Source organism: Artemia franciscana, chromosome 13 (assembly GCF_032884065.1).
Source record: "Artemia franciscana chromosome 13, ASM3288406v1, whole genome shotgun sequence".
Classification (NCBI taxonomy): domain Eukaryota; kingdom Metazoa; phylum Arthropoda; class Branchiopoda; order Anostraca; family Artemiidae; genus Artemia; species Artemia franciscana.
Window position 1 is genome coordinate 45,169,240 of NC_088875.1, and position 13,927 is coordinate 45,183,166.

The window sequence follows — 13,927 nt, forward strand, 5'->3', positions numbered from 1 at the left end:
CGCTTGATTTTAAGGGCCTGTTTAAAAGTGTCATTTTTTTTCGCTGTTTCCAATCACTCGTTTATTACGTGGTAGACATTGATTACACCAAAGTAGTACTCAAACTTCTATCACAACTCGATGTACCTTTTTTATACTCTTTTCAAATGTAAATACGTTGATGTAATCAAGAGCTTTGAATTAGCTATTAAACATCACTACGATGTTGCAACATCCTCCTAGTTCCGTTAGTGGTCAGGCAATTTATGAAACGTGTTAAGGGGGCTGGGAGGGGCAGTAGATAAGGAAGGACAGGCTTAGGGTTCTCAACCATGGAGATTATGATTGTACACTTTTCATGCTTTGCTGAAAATGGTTGCAGCTGTCGCTGTAATCATGATAAAGGATATTAGAGATTTCAATTAACAAAAATGTTGGGATGGGAAAAAACTTATTTTTTATGCGGGGGAGGGGGGGAATTTTGTTGTTTCTTTTCTGTTTTTCAATCAAAATAGCAAAAAATAGGTGTTTTTAAATGAAAATACATACAATTGTCATTTTAAAACCTAGGAGGGGGTGCCAAAGAGAGTAATTCAGGCACATTACGAGACCAAAGTATTCTAGTCCTTATTCAAATTCAACTACTAGTTTGAAACTTTGCTTGCACGAATCAACAGTTTTGAGGGAATAGAACAATCAGGATGATGAATCTGAACAAATAAGCACTCCCCGACAAAGCTGGTTTTCTCTTTGTCTCTATTAGGCATTTCCTACTTCGGCTAATCAGTACGTGGCCTAAGTCTCCGTTTTTCCCAAGGAAGACGACGGGACAGGGACAAAATCATCTAACAAGGTTGTAAATCAACCTTCTTATTCCCCTATTGTCCAGGGAATCAAATTTTTAAGTTGGCTTCTTCATTTAGGATTTTGGAGTAGCTAAACATGCGAAGAATGACTATTACACTACAAATTATTTTCCTTTATACTTAATAGTGAAAATAAACATTAAAATTACAGTAAAGTTGTGAACCGATAACGTTTCAGCAATTAATACCATTATAAATTAAATGTTCAGTTTAATTTATTACTTCTTTTAAGATTGTTCAAGACAAATATAGTTTCACTGCAAACAAGAGTTTGGAAACTGCTCCATTCCTCAACTGTAAAAATCTAATTAACTTAATTAACTGACTTAATGCGAAACTAATTGCAAGTGTTACCTTTTTAAAAACTTCAAGATAAAATAATATTTCACAACTGTTATAAGATACTTTTATTAGTGTTTTAGATATAGTTTATATAAGTTATTGTTTTAATGATTCAGCTATCCCGTAATCGATGTAACTATGCCTTGTATAACAGCTTCTATTTCCGTCTTTTTTACTTCTGCCATTTGATGTCTTTATGTAAATGTTCATTGTAATGCACGACACTTTAAATGGTTTGTTTTCAATTTTAGGGTGTATACACAGCAACGTATGTATCTCCCGATAGCAGTGTTTCTCTTCCTATCCATTCATGCGTCACTCAGAATCGAGACTTCGTTTATATCTACCAGTTAACTCTTTTGTTTGTTACTCCAGCATTCATAATGATCGTTTGCTATGCTTATGTGATAAAAGCTCTGTGGATTTCAACGAGAACTATTAATCAGCTGACTAATACAAACAGTCCGTAAGTTTATGTTACGTTTTGTTTTTATTTTCTTACGAACTATGCGTTTTGTTGGAATTTTAGTCTTGATTCCTATAAGTGTTTCTATAACTGGCACGCGTTGACTTAACTGAAACAGATACAAAAATGTGTTAACAAATGGTTTATGCTCAAAGGAAAATGATGAATCACGCCAGTTTTTGTTCCTTAAAGGTAAACGAATAAATGAGATACCCTACCCGTTTTAGTCATATACTGCCTTTTTTTTACTCACACAACTCTCCACTCATGCTGCTATTGGCCAACATAGTTCCCAACCACATTAATTTTATCTTCTGAAATATAGTTTTTACCACTACAGCTCTAAACACCAACTTATTACTTCAAACACCGGGTATTACTTCAAGTAAAACCCCCGCATCCTTCCTTATTAATTTTGACATACACAACTCTACCTGAACTCTGATTCTACATTGCTCTAGTTAAACTAATATCCTACCACATAGCTTTCTACCCTCATTATTATTATCCCAGCGGGCTGAATAACTTCGCTTGAGTTGCAGTCGAGCTCATAAGTTCTCGCAGATAGGACCCTCCCTTTGCTTCCGCAGCAACTTTGCAGCACAGATTTCAGTCTTCTTAGCGTCCGTTACATTATTCTTAATTCTTAGCGTCCAATTTCAACTTAGCGTCCATTACAAGTTCAGTCTTGGTCTTTGACTTGAAGGATGATAACTAAAATTGTACTTTCGAATACAATATTTGGACAGTAGAAGTCGGCTTTTTTTAAGTACTTTACATTTTTATATTAATCAAGAATATAACAGCAAGTGTGCATTCAGGTTTTGTTCGGAGGGACGGAAGAAAAAAAGCATCGAAAATTTCTTTGCATGCATTTTTTTTACGTTTTCCCAACTCAGAAAAAGTTCTGGGAAAGGGTTCAAAAGCCGTTACCCCTCCTCCTCTCCCACGGATAAGGCCTTGTATAACGGCTTCTATTTCCGTCTTTTTTGCTTCTGCCTTTTGGTTTCTTTATGTAAATGATCATTGTAATGCACCACAACATTCTAAAGACTGCATACAGAATCGAAATAACTTTCAATAAAAAATAAACACGGTATATTTAGTGTTAGGCAAAGAATTAGATTTATATAAACATATACAAGCTGGTTACAAAGGCTGCAGATTTATTAAGAACAACTGTAAAACAACTGGTACAACAGTACCAGGTGACCGGCGGCTTCGTCGCTGGGCCGTGGCACTCGGCACGCGGCAGGCTTCTATATATGCATTCTTATTGTCGCTTATCTTCAAACAACAGATAATTTGAGACAATTTGCTGGCTTTTCATATTGCAGTCTTTTCAAAGATATTTGATTATTTGAGCTAGTCCGATTTCTAACAATGATATCTATTAGCCTTCAAAGTCTTGGTTTTCTCTTTGAAGTTTTTTGAATTGTTATCATCCCTTGTCAAAATCAAATAAAAAAAAAACAGTTTTTTTAACTGAAAGTAAGGAGCGACATTAAAACTTAAAACGCACAGAAATTACTTCGTATATGAAAGAGGCTGCTTCCTCATCAACGCCTCGCTCTTTACGCTAAAGTTTGACTCTTTCTCTCAATTCTTCTTTTTAAAACAGTAAAAAACTTTAGCGTAAAGAGTGGGGCGTTGATGAGGAAGCAGCCTCTTTCATATACGAAGTAATTTCTGTGCGTTTTAAGTTTTAATGTCGCTCCTTACTTTCAGTTAAAAAAACTGGTCTTTTTTTATTTAATTTCTGAACGTTTTTGAATCAATGCATGTTTTGATTTTGGCTCTCCGCAGAGGAATAATCAAAACGAAATTTGCATATTTTTTTTTTGGCTTAATGGCTTTCTTATAATTTTGATCGAATGATTTTGAGAAAAAAAGAGCGGGGGACGAAACCTAGTAGAATGATGATTCTATGATTCTTCCCCTATTTTCTAAAATAACGCAAATTTTCTCAGGCTCGTAACTTTTGATGGGTAAGACTAAACTTGATGAAACTTATATATTTAAAACCAGCATTAAAATGCGATTCTTTTGATGTAGCTATTGGTATCAAAATTTCATTTTTTAGAGTTTTGGTTACTATTGAGCCGGGTCGCTCCTTACTACAGTTCGTTGCCACGAACTGTTTGATATACAAATATTTTTGCAATTATTAGCCGCCGGGCACTGGTACTTGGCACGCGGCAGGCTACTGCCGCGTGCCAGATTCTCATTGCTGCTTGTCGATAGATAGCTCCTCATTGTCGCTTGTCTTCTAACCACAGATAATTTGCTGTATTTTCATATTGAGTCTTTTCAAAAATATTTTATTTTAAAGCAAGTCCGATTTCTAATAACGATATCTACTAAGATTCAAACTTTTGTTTTTTTTCAAGGTTTCTGAATTGTTGTAATCCCTTAATTCTTTGCTCTTTCCGCAATTTGATGCCTTTTCATACAAATCTGTTCAAAGATTTTGGATTATGGAAGCTAGTTTTCTAATTGCCAAGCTTCTGACCTATCTAGATTGCTTTTTTTTATGCGAGAATATGCCGAGATACCAATTTTCCCGGAGAATTGTGGAGCCCTTTTTAAGAAAAAATAAACAATTATATATATATACTAGCTGTTGGGGTGACGCTTCGCACCACTCCAACACCTATGGGGTGGGGCGCTTCACGCCCCCCCCCCCCAAGTCCCCCCCGCGCGTAAGTCGTTACACGCTATATTAGTTACGCACCATTGTAGTTGTGTCCCTGTGTCCCACCTGTGATATATATATATATATATATATATATATATATATATATATATATATATATATATATATATATATATATATATATATATATATATATATATATATATATATATATATATATATATATATATATACATATATGTTGCATATATATAGATTATCAGGTTTACTGACTCTTGAACATGCAACATATAATTGTCCATGGGAAAAACAATCCGTATTCAGATCTATACCTCATTATTCTAATGATGTGTCCCTGTGTCCCGGTCGTCATTTATATTCCCTGTGTCCCGGTCGTCATTTGTGTCCCGGTCTCCCAGTTTGTAATTTCTCTTTGAGTGTCCCGGTCGTCATTTATATTCCCTGTGTCCCGGTGTCCCGGTCATCATTTGTGTCCCGGTGTCAGGGTCTGTAATTTCTATTCGAACAATCCCTGTGTCCCGGTCGTCATTTATTTATCCCGCCTGTGCCCCCGGCGTCCCCGTTGTAGTTGTGTCCCTGTGTCCCGGTCGTCATTTGTGTCCCGGTATGTAATTTCATCAGTTGACAAACATGACGTCAGTCGACAAACAACTTCATGACGCATACAGCTCAATCCTTATAATGACGTCAGTCGACACACAAACATGACGTCACTCGACAAACACATACACACACACAGACAATTTATTTATATATATATATATATATATATATATATATATATATATATATATATATATATATATATATATATATATATATATTCTTTTTTAGTTTTTTTTTATAATCTATATTGTAAATAGTGTAAAAGAAAAATAGTGTATTTTTATATATAGAGAAGAAGAGGAGAGTAAAACTCCACTAGATTTAAATTATACTGATGATTTAAGAGTGCTAGATGAAAATGTTAAAAAAAAAAAAAATGAATGAACTTAAAGAGTCTTTGCAAGTTCAAGGTGCAAAAATACGTTTGAAAATTACTATCAGTAATACCTAGTCGGTAGGACTAGGAATAAGTTCAGGTGAAGAGGTGATGTTGCGTAACGAGAAAGTCAATCAAGTGGACAGTCTCACTTACTTAGGTAGTAAAATTAGTAATGACGGGGGACGCGGTGAAGATGTTAAAAATAGAATAGAATAGCAAAGCGCCCAGGTTTTTTTTCCACTGCTGAAAAAAGTTTGGAAGAATTGGAAGCTATAGTGATAACAGAGGTCAAGAATGGTTCTCAAGCTGGAGAACTCCAAAAAACGGAGGAGGATTTGATAGATATTTTCAAGAGAAATTGCCTGTGAATTGTTTCGAGTAACCGACTGATTGATTGACCTCATCTCAAATAGTAAGCTGTACGAAAAGTATGGTTCAATCCCAGTTCCTAGGGCTATAATGAGAGAAAGGATGAGATTATTAGGACACGTTCTGTGGATGAAGGATGACAGATTGCCAAAGATAGCCCTTGTTAGCCAGCCGTCTAGGGCCAAACGACAAGCTGGTCGTACTCAAATGGGGTAGGAGGATGACGTAAAGAAAGATTTAAGGGAAATGGGAACTTCTTGAGAGGGCACAAAGAGGGAGACTTTGAACATATTGGAATGGAGTAGGAGCCTGCGTAGCTGTGTTGGCCACAGGTGTCTTCGAACTGCAGTGACTTGTTAGTAGTAGTATTAGTAGTAGTAGTAGTAGTAGTAGTAGTAGTAGTAGTAGCAGTAAATGTAACTGTAAACAAGTCTCTGACTTTAGATAACTAGTTAAAGATAATTACTTGAAGTTTTATCCTGGCAAGAAAGAGGAGCCCGAGATTCCCCCGTGAATGGCCAAAGCTAATAACTCTAGACCAGCAGACACACTTAGCAATCTTTCTACAGTTTTTATGGCACTTGGTATTAACCAAGTGACATATAGCAACCGCCAATTCTGTCGGTCTGTCGGTCTGTCTGTCGGTCCTGGTTTTGCTACTTTACGCACTTCCAGGTAAGCTAGGACAATGAAATTTGGCAGGCGTATCAGGGACGGGACCAGCTTAAATTAGAAATAGTCGTTTTTCCAATTTGACCATCTGGGGGGAGTGGGGGCCGATTAATTCGGAAAAACAGAAAAATTGAAGTATTTTTAACTTACGAACTGTTGATCAGATCTTAATGAAATTTGATGTTTGGAAGGATATCGTGTCTCAGAGCTGTTATTTTAAATCCCAACCGAATCTGGTGACATTGGGTGGGGGGATATGGGAGGGGGAAACCTAAAATCTTCGAAAATACTTAGAGTGGAGGGATCGGGATGAAACTTGGTGGGAAAAACAAGCACAAGTCCTAGATACATGATTGACGTAACCGGAACAGATCCGCTCTCTTTGGGGTGGTTGGGGGGGGGGTAATTCTGAAAAATTAAAAAAAGAGGTATTTTTAACTTACGAACGGGTCGTCGGATCTCAATGAAATTTGATATTTAGAAGGATATGGTGTCTTAGAGCTCTTATTTTAAATCGCAACTAGATCCGGTGACACTGAGGGGGGGGGGGTTGGAAGGGGGAAACCTAAAACTTGGAAAAAACTTAGAGGGGAGGGATCGGGATGAAACTTGGTGGGAATATTAAGCACAAGTCCTAGATAGATGATCGACATAACCGGAATGGTTCCGCTCTCTTTGGGGTAGTTGGGGGGGGGGGGTAATTCTGAAAAATTAGAAAAAATGAGGTATTTTTAATTTACGAACGGGTGATCGGATCTCAATGAAATTTGACATTTAGAAGGATATCGTGTCTCAGAGCTCTTATTTTAAGCCTGACCGGATCTAGTGACAATGGGGGAGATGGGAGGGGAAAACCTAAAACTTGGAAAACACTTAGAATGGAGGGATCGGGATGAAACTTGGTGGGAAAAATAAGCACAAGTCCTAGATACATGATTGACATAACCGGAACGGATCCGCTCTCTTTGGGGTAGTTGGGGGAGGGGTTATTTCTGAAAAATTAGAAAAAATGAGGCATTTTTAACTTACAAACAGGTGATCGGATATCAATGAAATTTGATATTTAGAAGGATATCGTGTCTCAAAGCTCTTATTTTAAATCCTGACCAGATCTGGTGACATTGGGGGAAGTTTGGGATGGGGAACCTAAAATCATGGAAAAGGCTTAGATTGGAGGGATCGGGATGAAACTTGGTGGGAAGTCTTACATACGTGATTTACGTAATTCGATTGGATCCGCTCTATTGGGGGGGGGGGCTAATTCTGAAAAATAAGAAAAAATGACGTATTTTTAACTTACGAAGGAGTGATCGGATCTTCATGAAACTTCATATTTAGAAGAACCTCGTAACTCAGATCTCTTAAATCTCAACCCGATCAAGCGTAATTGGGGGGGGGCAGTTGGGGGGGGACCGTAAATCTTAGAAAATACTTAAAGGGGTGAGATCAGGATAAAACTGGATGGGAAGAATAGAAACCTGTCTAATATACGTTACTGACATAACCGAACCGGATCTGCTCTCTTTGGTGGAATTGGGGGGGGGGGTAATTTTGAAAATTGAGGTATTTGTAACTTACGAAAGGGTGACCAGATCTTAATGAAATTTAATATTTAGAAGGATCTTGTGCTTTAAAGTTCTAATTTTAAATTCTTACCAGATCCTGTGACATTGGGGGGATTTGGAGGGGGAAACCAGATCTTTTGACATTGGGGGAGTTGGAGGGGGAAATCTTGGAAAAACACTTGGAGTGGAGGAATCGGGATGAAGCTTGGTGGATAGAATAAACAAATGTCCTTGATACGTGATTGACAGAATCGTACTGGATTCACTCTCTTTGGGGGAGTTGGGGGGAGGGGTTCAGTGATTTGGTGAGTTTGGTGCTTCTGGACGTGCCAGGACGATTAAAATTGGTAGGCGTGTCAGGGAGCTGCACAATTTGATTTGATAAAGTCGTTTTCCCAGATTCGACCATCTGGGGCTAAAGGGAGAGGAAAAATTAGAAAAAATTAGGTATTTATAACTTACGAGTGGGTGATCGGATCTTAATGAATTTTGATATTTAGAAGGACATCGTGACTCAGAGCTCTTATTTTAAATCTTGACCGGCATTAATCCTCTTATTTTCTTTTTTAAATCAATCTATTGATTCATAGAACTTTGATAGAGCTCATACCGTATGATCTCTTGGCTCTTAGCTCTTCTCGCCTCGTCAATAGTGCCATATGAGCTCTTAGCTCTTGTTATTATAGAATTTGCCGTATAATGCAAATCGAACAAGCAGAAATAATAGTCTGAAGTTAGTCCTGGTGTGTCTTTAGGTGCTTGATCGGAAGCTTCAGTAGAGACTGGTCTCGGGTTCAACTCCCATGCCAACTGCAATTTTTCCGAAGGCCATATTAAACCTTTTTTTCTTTGAAAATAAATACAGAAATGCAAAACACTAAAAAAAACACACAAATTCAAATATATGGATTATAATCCCAAACAAAAAGCAGACATCAAACAAAAAGAAACTTATCACAACTACTTGAAATATAACTTTTTCAGGTCAAAGATATGCTGCCTTAAGACCATATGTTGCTATAAGAGGAAAGAAAACAACCCTATAGAAAAGGCTTTATCAATAGAAGACATACATGCCTCAAACAACCAAGGTATTGTTTGAATTTTACTATAGCTCTGTATCAGGATTAAATAAAAAAAAAAAGCATTTTCAACTTAAAGTAAGGAGCAACATTAAAGTATAAAACGAACAGAAACTATTCCCTATATCAGGGGCGATGTCCCCTCCTCAATCCCTCACTCTTGACGCTTAAGTTTTTCAGTAGTTTTCAATAAGATTCTTATTTTAATTACACAGCCCTTGTGTTTTAGGAGTCGTTCTTAAAGAATTGGGACAAAATTGAAACTTTAGCGGAAAGACAGAGGTATTGAGGTGGAGCCAGGCCCTTCCACATACTGAATCTGGTTTGATTTTTGTAGGGTTACTTGATTTCTTGGGCGTGTCCCCGCCCCCCCATTTTCAAAGATCAGGCAAATATTCTCAGTCTTGTTGTTTCAGATGGGTAAAATTTAATTTAGTTTTAAAATCTAAAAATTAAATTTCACATATTTGGAATCAACATAAAAATGCCTTTCTTTTTATCTATCTAATGTTATCGATATTCTTTGTTTTAAATTCAGTTACTATTGGGCCGATTCGGTCCTTACTTACGGTTAGTTATCACAAACTGTGAAAAGGAACGTCGATAAAACATATTTGTGGACGTGTTAACGAATATATAGATGTAACAGCACAATTTACTTTGTGTAAACTTCGCTCTAACAATAACACTCCCGAGAGCACTCCCACATTTCTTATACACAGCGCGATTTCGGAAAATATTTACACAAACAGATAAAAGTAAACAGTGGTTTGTGTATTTTACATTCACAATATATTTAGTTCGTTTACCCGCATGGGCCCGATACTCAGCATTAATACTGGAAAAATAAAATAACCGCCCAGAAATAGCTTTTCAAAAACTTATTTCTAAAACAAAATCGTAAAACCAGTTTTCATACGTGGCACCCTCTTCTTAGAAAGTGGTGTCTTACATAGAATATATATGATTGTTGTTCGGTCTTTATATATGTTTTTTATTTATACAATTTAATTATTTATCACCCGTCATTCCACAGAAAAAAAGACGGAGCATAAAACTCAAAAAAGAAAAGGAAAAAAAAAACATTATAATTCCACACAAAGAAGAAAAACAACAACTATGAACTAAAAACTCACCAATCTACTACTGAATGTACGTACATATATATACACTTAAATTTTGATAATTTTGCTCCAAGGGTGGGATTGGACTTTTGAATTATACTTATTAATCAATTTGGAAATGGCAAGCTCAGGATCAGTTATGTTATATATTTTAATCATTTTAGCATTTCTTGTCCAAGGGGGAAGCCGAAGTAAATATTTAGACAATCTGAAGAAAGTGGACCAGAGTTTACTTTTTTCCCCAGTTGAAAAAATTTGCCAAAAAGGGGCTAGGTATTGCAACATTGAATTGACGTATTGCAACAGAATTATAAAGGGACGCTAGGATTTTTCGGTTAAAACATGTGATATTCTTATAAGTGGAGCGTAAGAAGCGCAAATTTTCCGTTCAAAATGTTCAGAAAGGAGCCGGCGGGTGTGTTTTAGTGAGGAACCAATGGGAAGACCAAGATAAACAACACTTTTAACGGGTCTTAGACAACTATCACCAAGAACAATGGTGGGCAAGGGGCCTTCAGCTTTTCAATTAAATAGCATAACATCAGACTCAGCCGAATTAAATCTGAAACTTAGATGGTCATATCCGTTTTGAATAATTTGAAAGTTTTCTTCTATCCGTTGGACAGACCTGCTTATATTGAAGACGTCGTCAGCATAACACACGAGAGAAATGTTAATAGCTTGAAGAACACATGAGCAAAAACATAGTGATTGCGCATCTAAAACACTATTATTGAACAATGTTGGCGAAGAGAAGGCCCCCTGGCAAGTGGCCTTCCGAACTGGAACTGTGTGATCATAATGACAAGGTTAAGGCGATCCTAGCAACTTGTGAGGCAGCTTAAGCCTTATTCGGAGCCGTGAGTACATATTCTTAAGAGACAATACTACAGCGCGATTGACACCCCGCTTTGCAGCATGCAGAAGCATAACAGCATGAATCAAAGAGTCGAAAGCTCGGTGAACATCGTGGCCAGCTAAGGCCAAACTTTCCCCTGAGTTTTCCGCATTTGTCAACGCTGACGCAACTACAGCTAGTTTATGAGTGCATCCTATACCCGGCTGGAAACCAAAATGTGAAGGGGGAACATAACACTTCCTACCTAATTCATCAATAAATAACAGTTCGTAAATTTTACAAAGTGTCGTGGACACTGTAATTGGACGGAAGCTTGAACATTGTGGCGTGGCATTAGATTTTCCTTTTCTCGGAATTGGAGTAAGGTTTCCTACACAAAACGTGGGGTGTCTGACTGGTTGACTCGTGGGGTGTCAACCAGTCAGTCGGCACGCGGACTGAACCCTGCCCCGTGTTGCTGAGGCGCTGTGCGTCCCAGCAACACGTATGCAAGGTGCTAATTTTTAACTGCGTATAGTTCTTTTTTCTTTCTTTTTTAGTTTTTCTGGTTTTTCTTTCTTTCTTTTTTTTGCTTTTTCTGGTGTTTTCTTTTTTTTTGTTTTCATAGTTTTTTTAAGTTTTTTTTTTCACATGCTCGTTTCCAAAGTTGGTTCATTAACCATCACCCGACCTCTCTGGCCCCTTCTTGGAGGTACCTAAGCTAAGATAAAAATTTAGAATACTTTAATGCACAACGAAACTAAAACTGCATCTGACCACTAAATGACCTTTGCTTCTCTATTATTCCATGCTCTACAAGACCCCCAAGAACCAGTAACAAGAGCCAAGCAAATTTGGGCTATATATTTGCATATATGGGAGGAAGAAGTATAGCGGGTCTGCATGCCTAATGCGTTAGGTACAATTATTCTGCATATTATGAAGTATAAATTGTCTTATAACTTTGCAAATACATAGCCGAAATTATATATTTTCCTTCTATTGTGTCACTTTTCTTTGTCTTTTCCGTAGAGCAGGGGTTCCAGCTATTAATTCTACACCCTTATTTGGGCACTAAAGCTTGCCTTTACTACAGACTTTACACCTGAGGCTAACCTTAGATAAATGTCAGATGAAGCTACAGAGGGCACATCTCTTTTGCATACTTCCATGAGAATCCCATTTGCATATAGCCATGACGCCCTAGCAATCAACCATAGCAACCAGATAATATAAGGCTGGATTTTCAACGAAATTCGAATTAGTAGGGAAGTAGAATTCAGAATGAGAACAGTTTGAATATACTCTTTATCATCAAGTTTTTACTTGACAATGGATATTAGCAAAAATTAGTGGGTAGTTTACACTATTAGAAATTGATAGTGGAGCTGGTAACAGCATCAACAATACAAAGGCAAGAGTACCAAACGTAGCAGCAGAAATTAAAAGAGGATCTCGACTAAGCCTTGAATGGGATGATATGCATGCAAGAAATGTGATACTATTGAGCAAGTTCAAATTGGATCAGCAGTTATATTTAGCAGCAAAACTTCATATAGCGCATTTACATAGACTTCAAGCTGATTTAAATGCAACAGTGAAATATATTTAGGACAATAAGTTGAATTATTAAGTGAAAATTGAGTGCAATATTGTTGTAATTATGTAATAAAAATGCTCCTAAATCGAAAATATTTTTCTTGTTAGATATTTTTTGTAGGTTACCACTTTTCTCTCTCTCTAGGAACATTCTCGAAGCAGAAAGAATCTTAGTTAGTTTGCAGTCAGCTGTGATAATGTTACGATTTAAAAAATGGATGGCTTTGCGAAACAAAAATCATACGGTATCTTGTGATTTTGGAAAAATGTTTGATTCTAGATGATGATTTTCAAGAGTTATCTTTTCAAATGAAAATATTTTCTCATATAATACTTAACGATACAATGAGAAATGATTCTCCGTCTTTGGACTATTGTATAAAACTTTTATGTCGTGGACCAAACGCACTTACTTAATTTATTGACATATTAATTGAAACAAAACAAAATGGTATTTTGGATATTCTTTTGAAAACTACCTTAGAAAATCAATGATGATTTAAGACTATTATATGATTTTTTAATGAGAACAATAAATAAATAGATAATTTGGAAGATCCTGTCCAAACAGGTTTTGTGATGTCACTCGATTACTCCTCTTTCGGCTTATAGAAAAGAACACTCTCTTTATCGATCGTAAGTCAGTTTGATTTTTGCGGTGAGAGAGTCAACACTGGGAAAAATGTTCTATAGAAGTCCACTATTCATGCATACACTGGGCAGCTGGTCATCATATGAGAATTGTAAAACTGTTGAGAAGTATGATGAAAATTGTAGATTGCAATCCGTGTAAATTGCATAGCGGATATGCAGTACAAATTAAAGATTGTAATTCCTGTCTTGAAGAGATTTATGACTCTCACACTACATGATAGCTACGCTCTAATTGCCACTAGGGTAAATGTTATCGATGGGAGAATACTTATCCCGGTATGATTGGATGGAACTCTAAAGAAGATTTAGTTTATTTAGCTGACATGGCATTTTTTCCACCGAAACTGTGTAGTTTTTTAATTTTAGAGAGCAAATCCCCATGACTTTCACTCTTGGAACTAAATTACTTCCCATACAGTTTCAATAAACACTCATATCGAAATTATTTTTAACATAGTGTGCAGGCACCTCCTTGCGTTTTTGTTTCATATCCTCATTGTGTTTTTGTGCACAGTACACCTTAGTACCTGCAAGCGCACCATGGGATATCAAGTAGCTCCCCGTCTCGGATTTAAGCAATAATAATTGATTTGGGGCTTGGCGCTTCACTAGCTCTGGATAAGTGGACTCATTCCAATTGCTTAAGTCCATTCGAGGGCTAATGTGCTTACCATTTTCCGAATCATTTAATAAATTATCAGTTTTAATT

General features: G+C 36.8%; 1 protein-coding gene across 1 annotated transcript in view; it reads left to right on the plus strand.

Annotated features, from left to right (window-relative positions):
* The window catches only part of LOC136034987 (galanin receptor 2a-like), a 146,297-nt gene that overhangs the window by 108,942 nt on the left and 23,428 nt on the right, over positions 1-13,927 (plus strand). The window contains exons 4-5 of the mRNA XM_065716556.1: positions 1,439-1,653; positions 8,906-9,012. Coding sequence (XP_065572628.1) covers positions 1,439-1,653; positions 8,906-9,012 — 322 coding nt within the window. The remainder of the gene's footprint in view (positions 1-1,438; positions 1,654-8,905; positions 9,013-13,927) is intronic.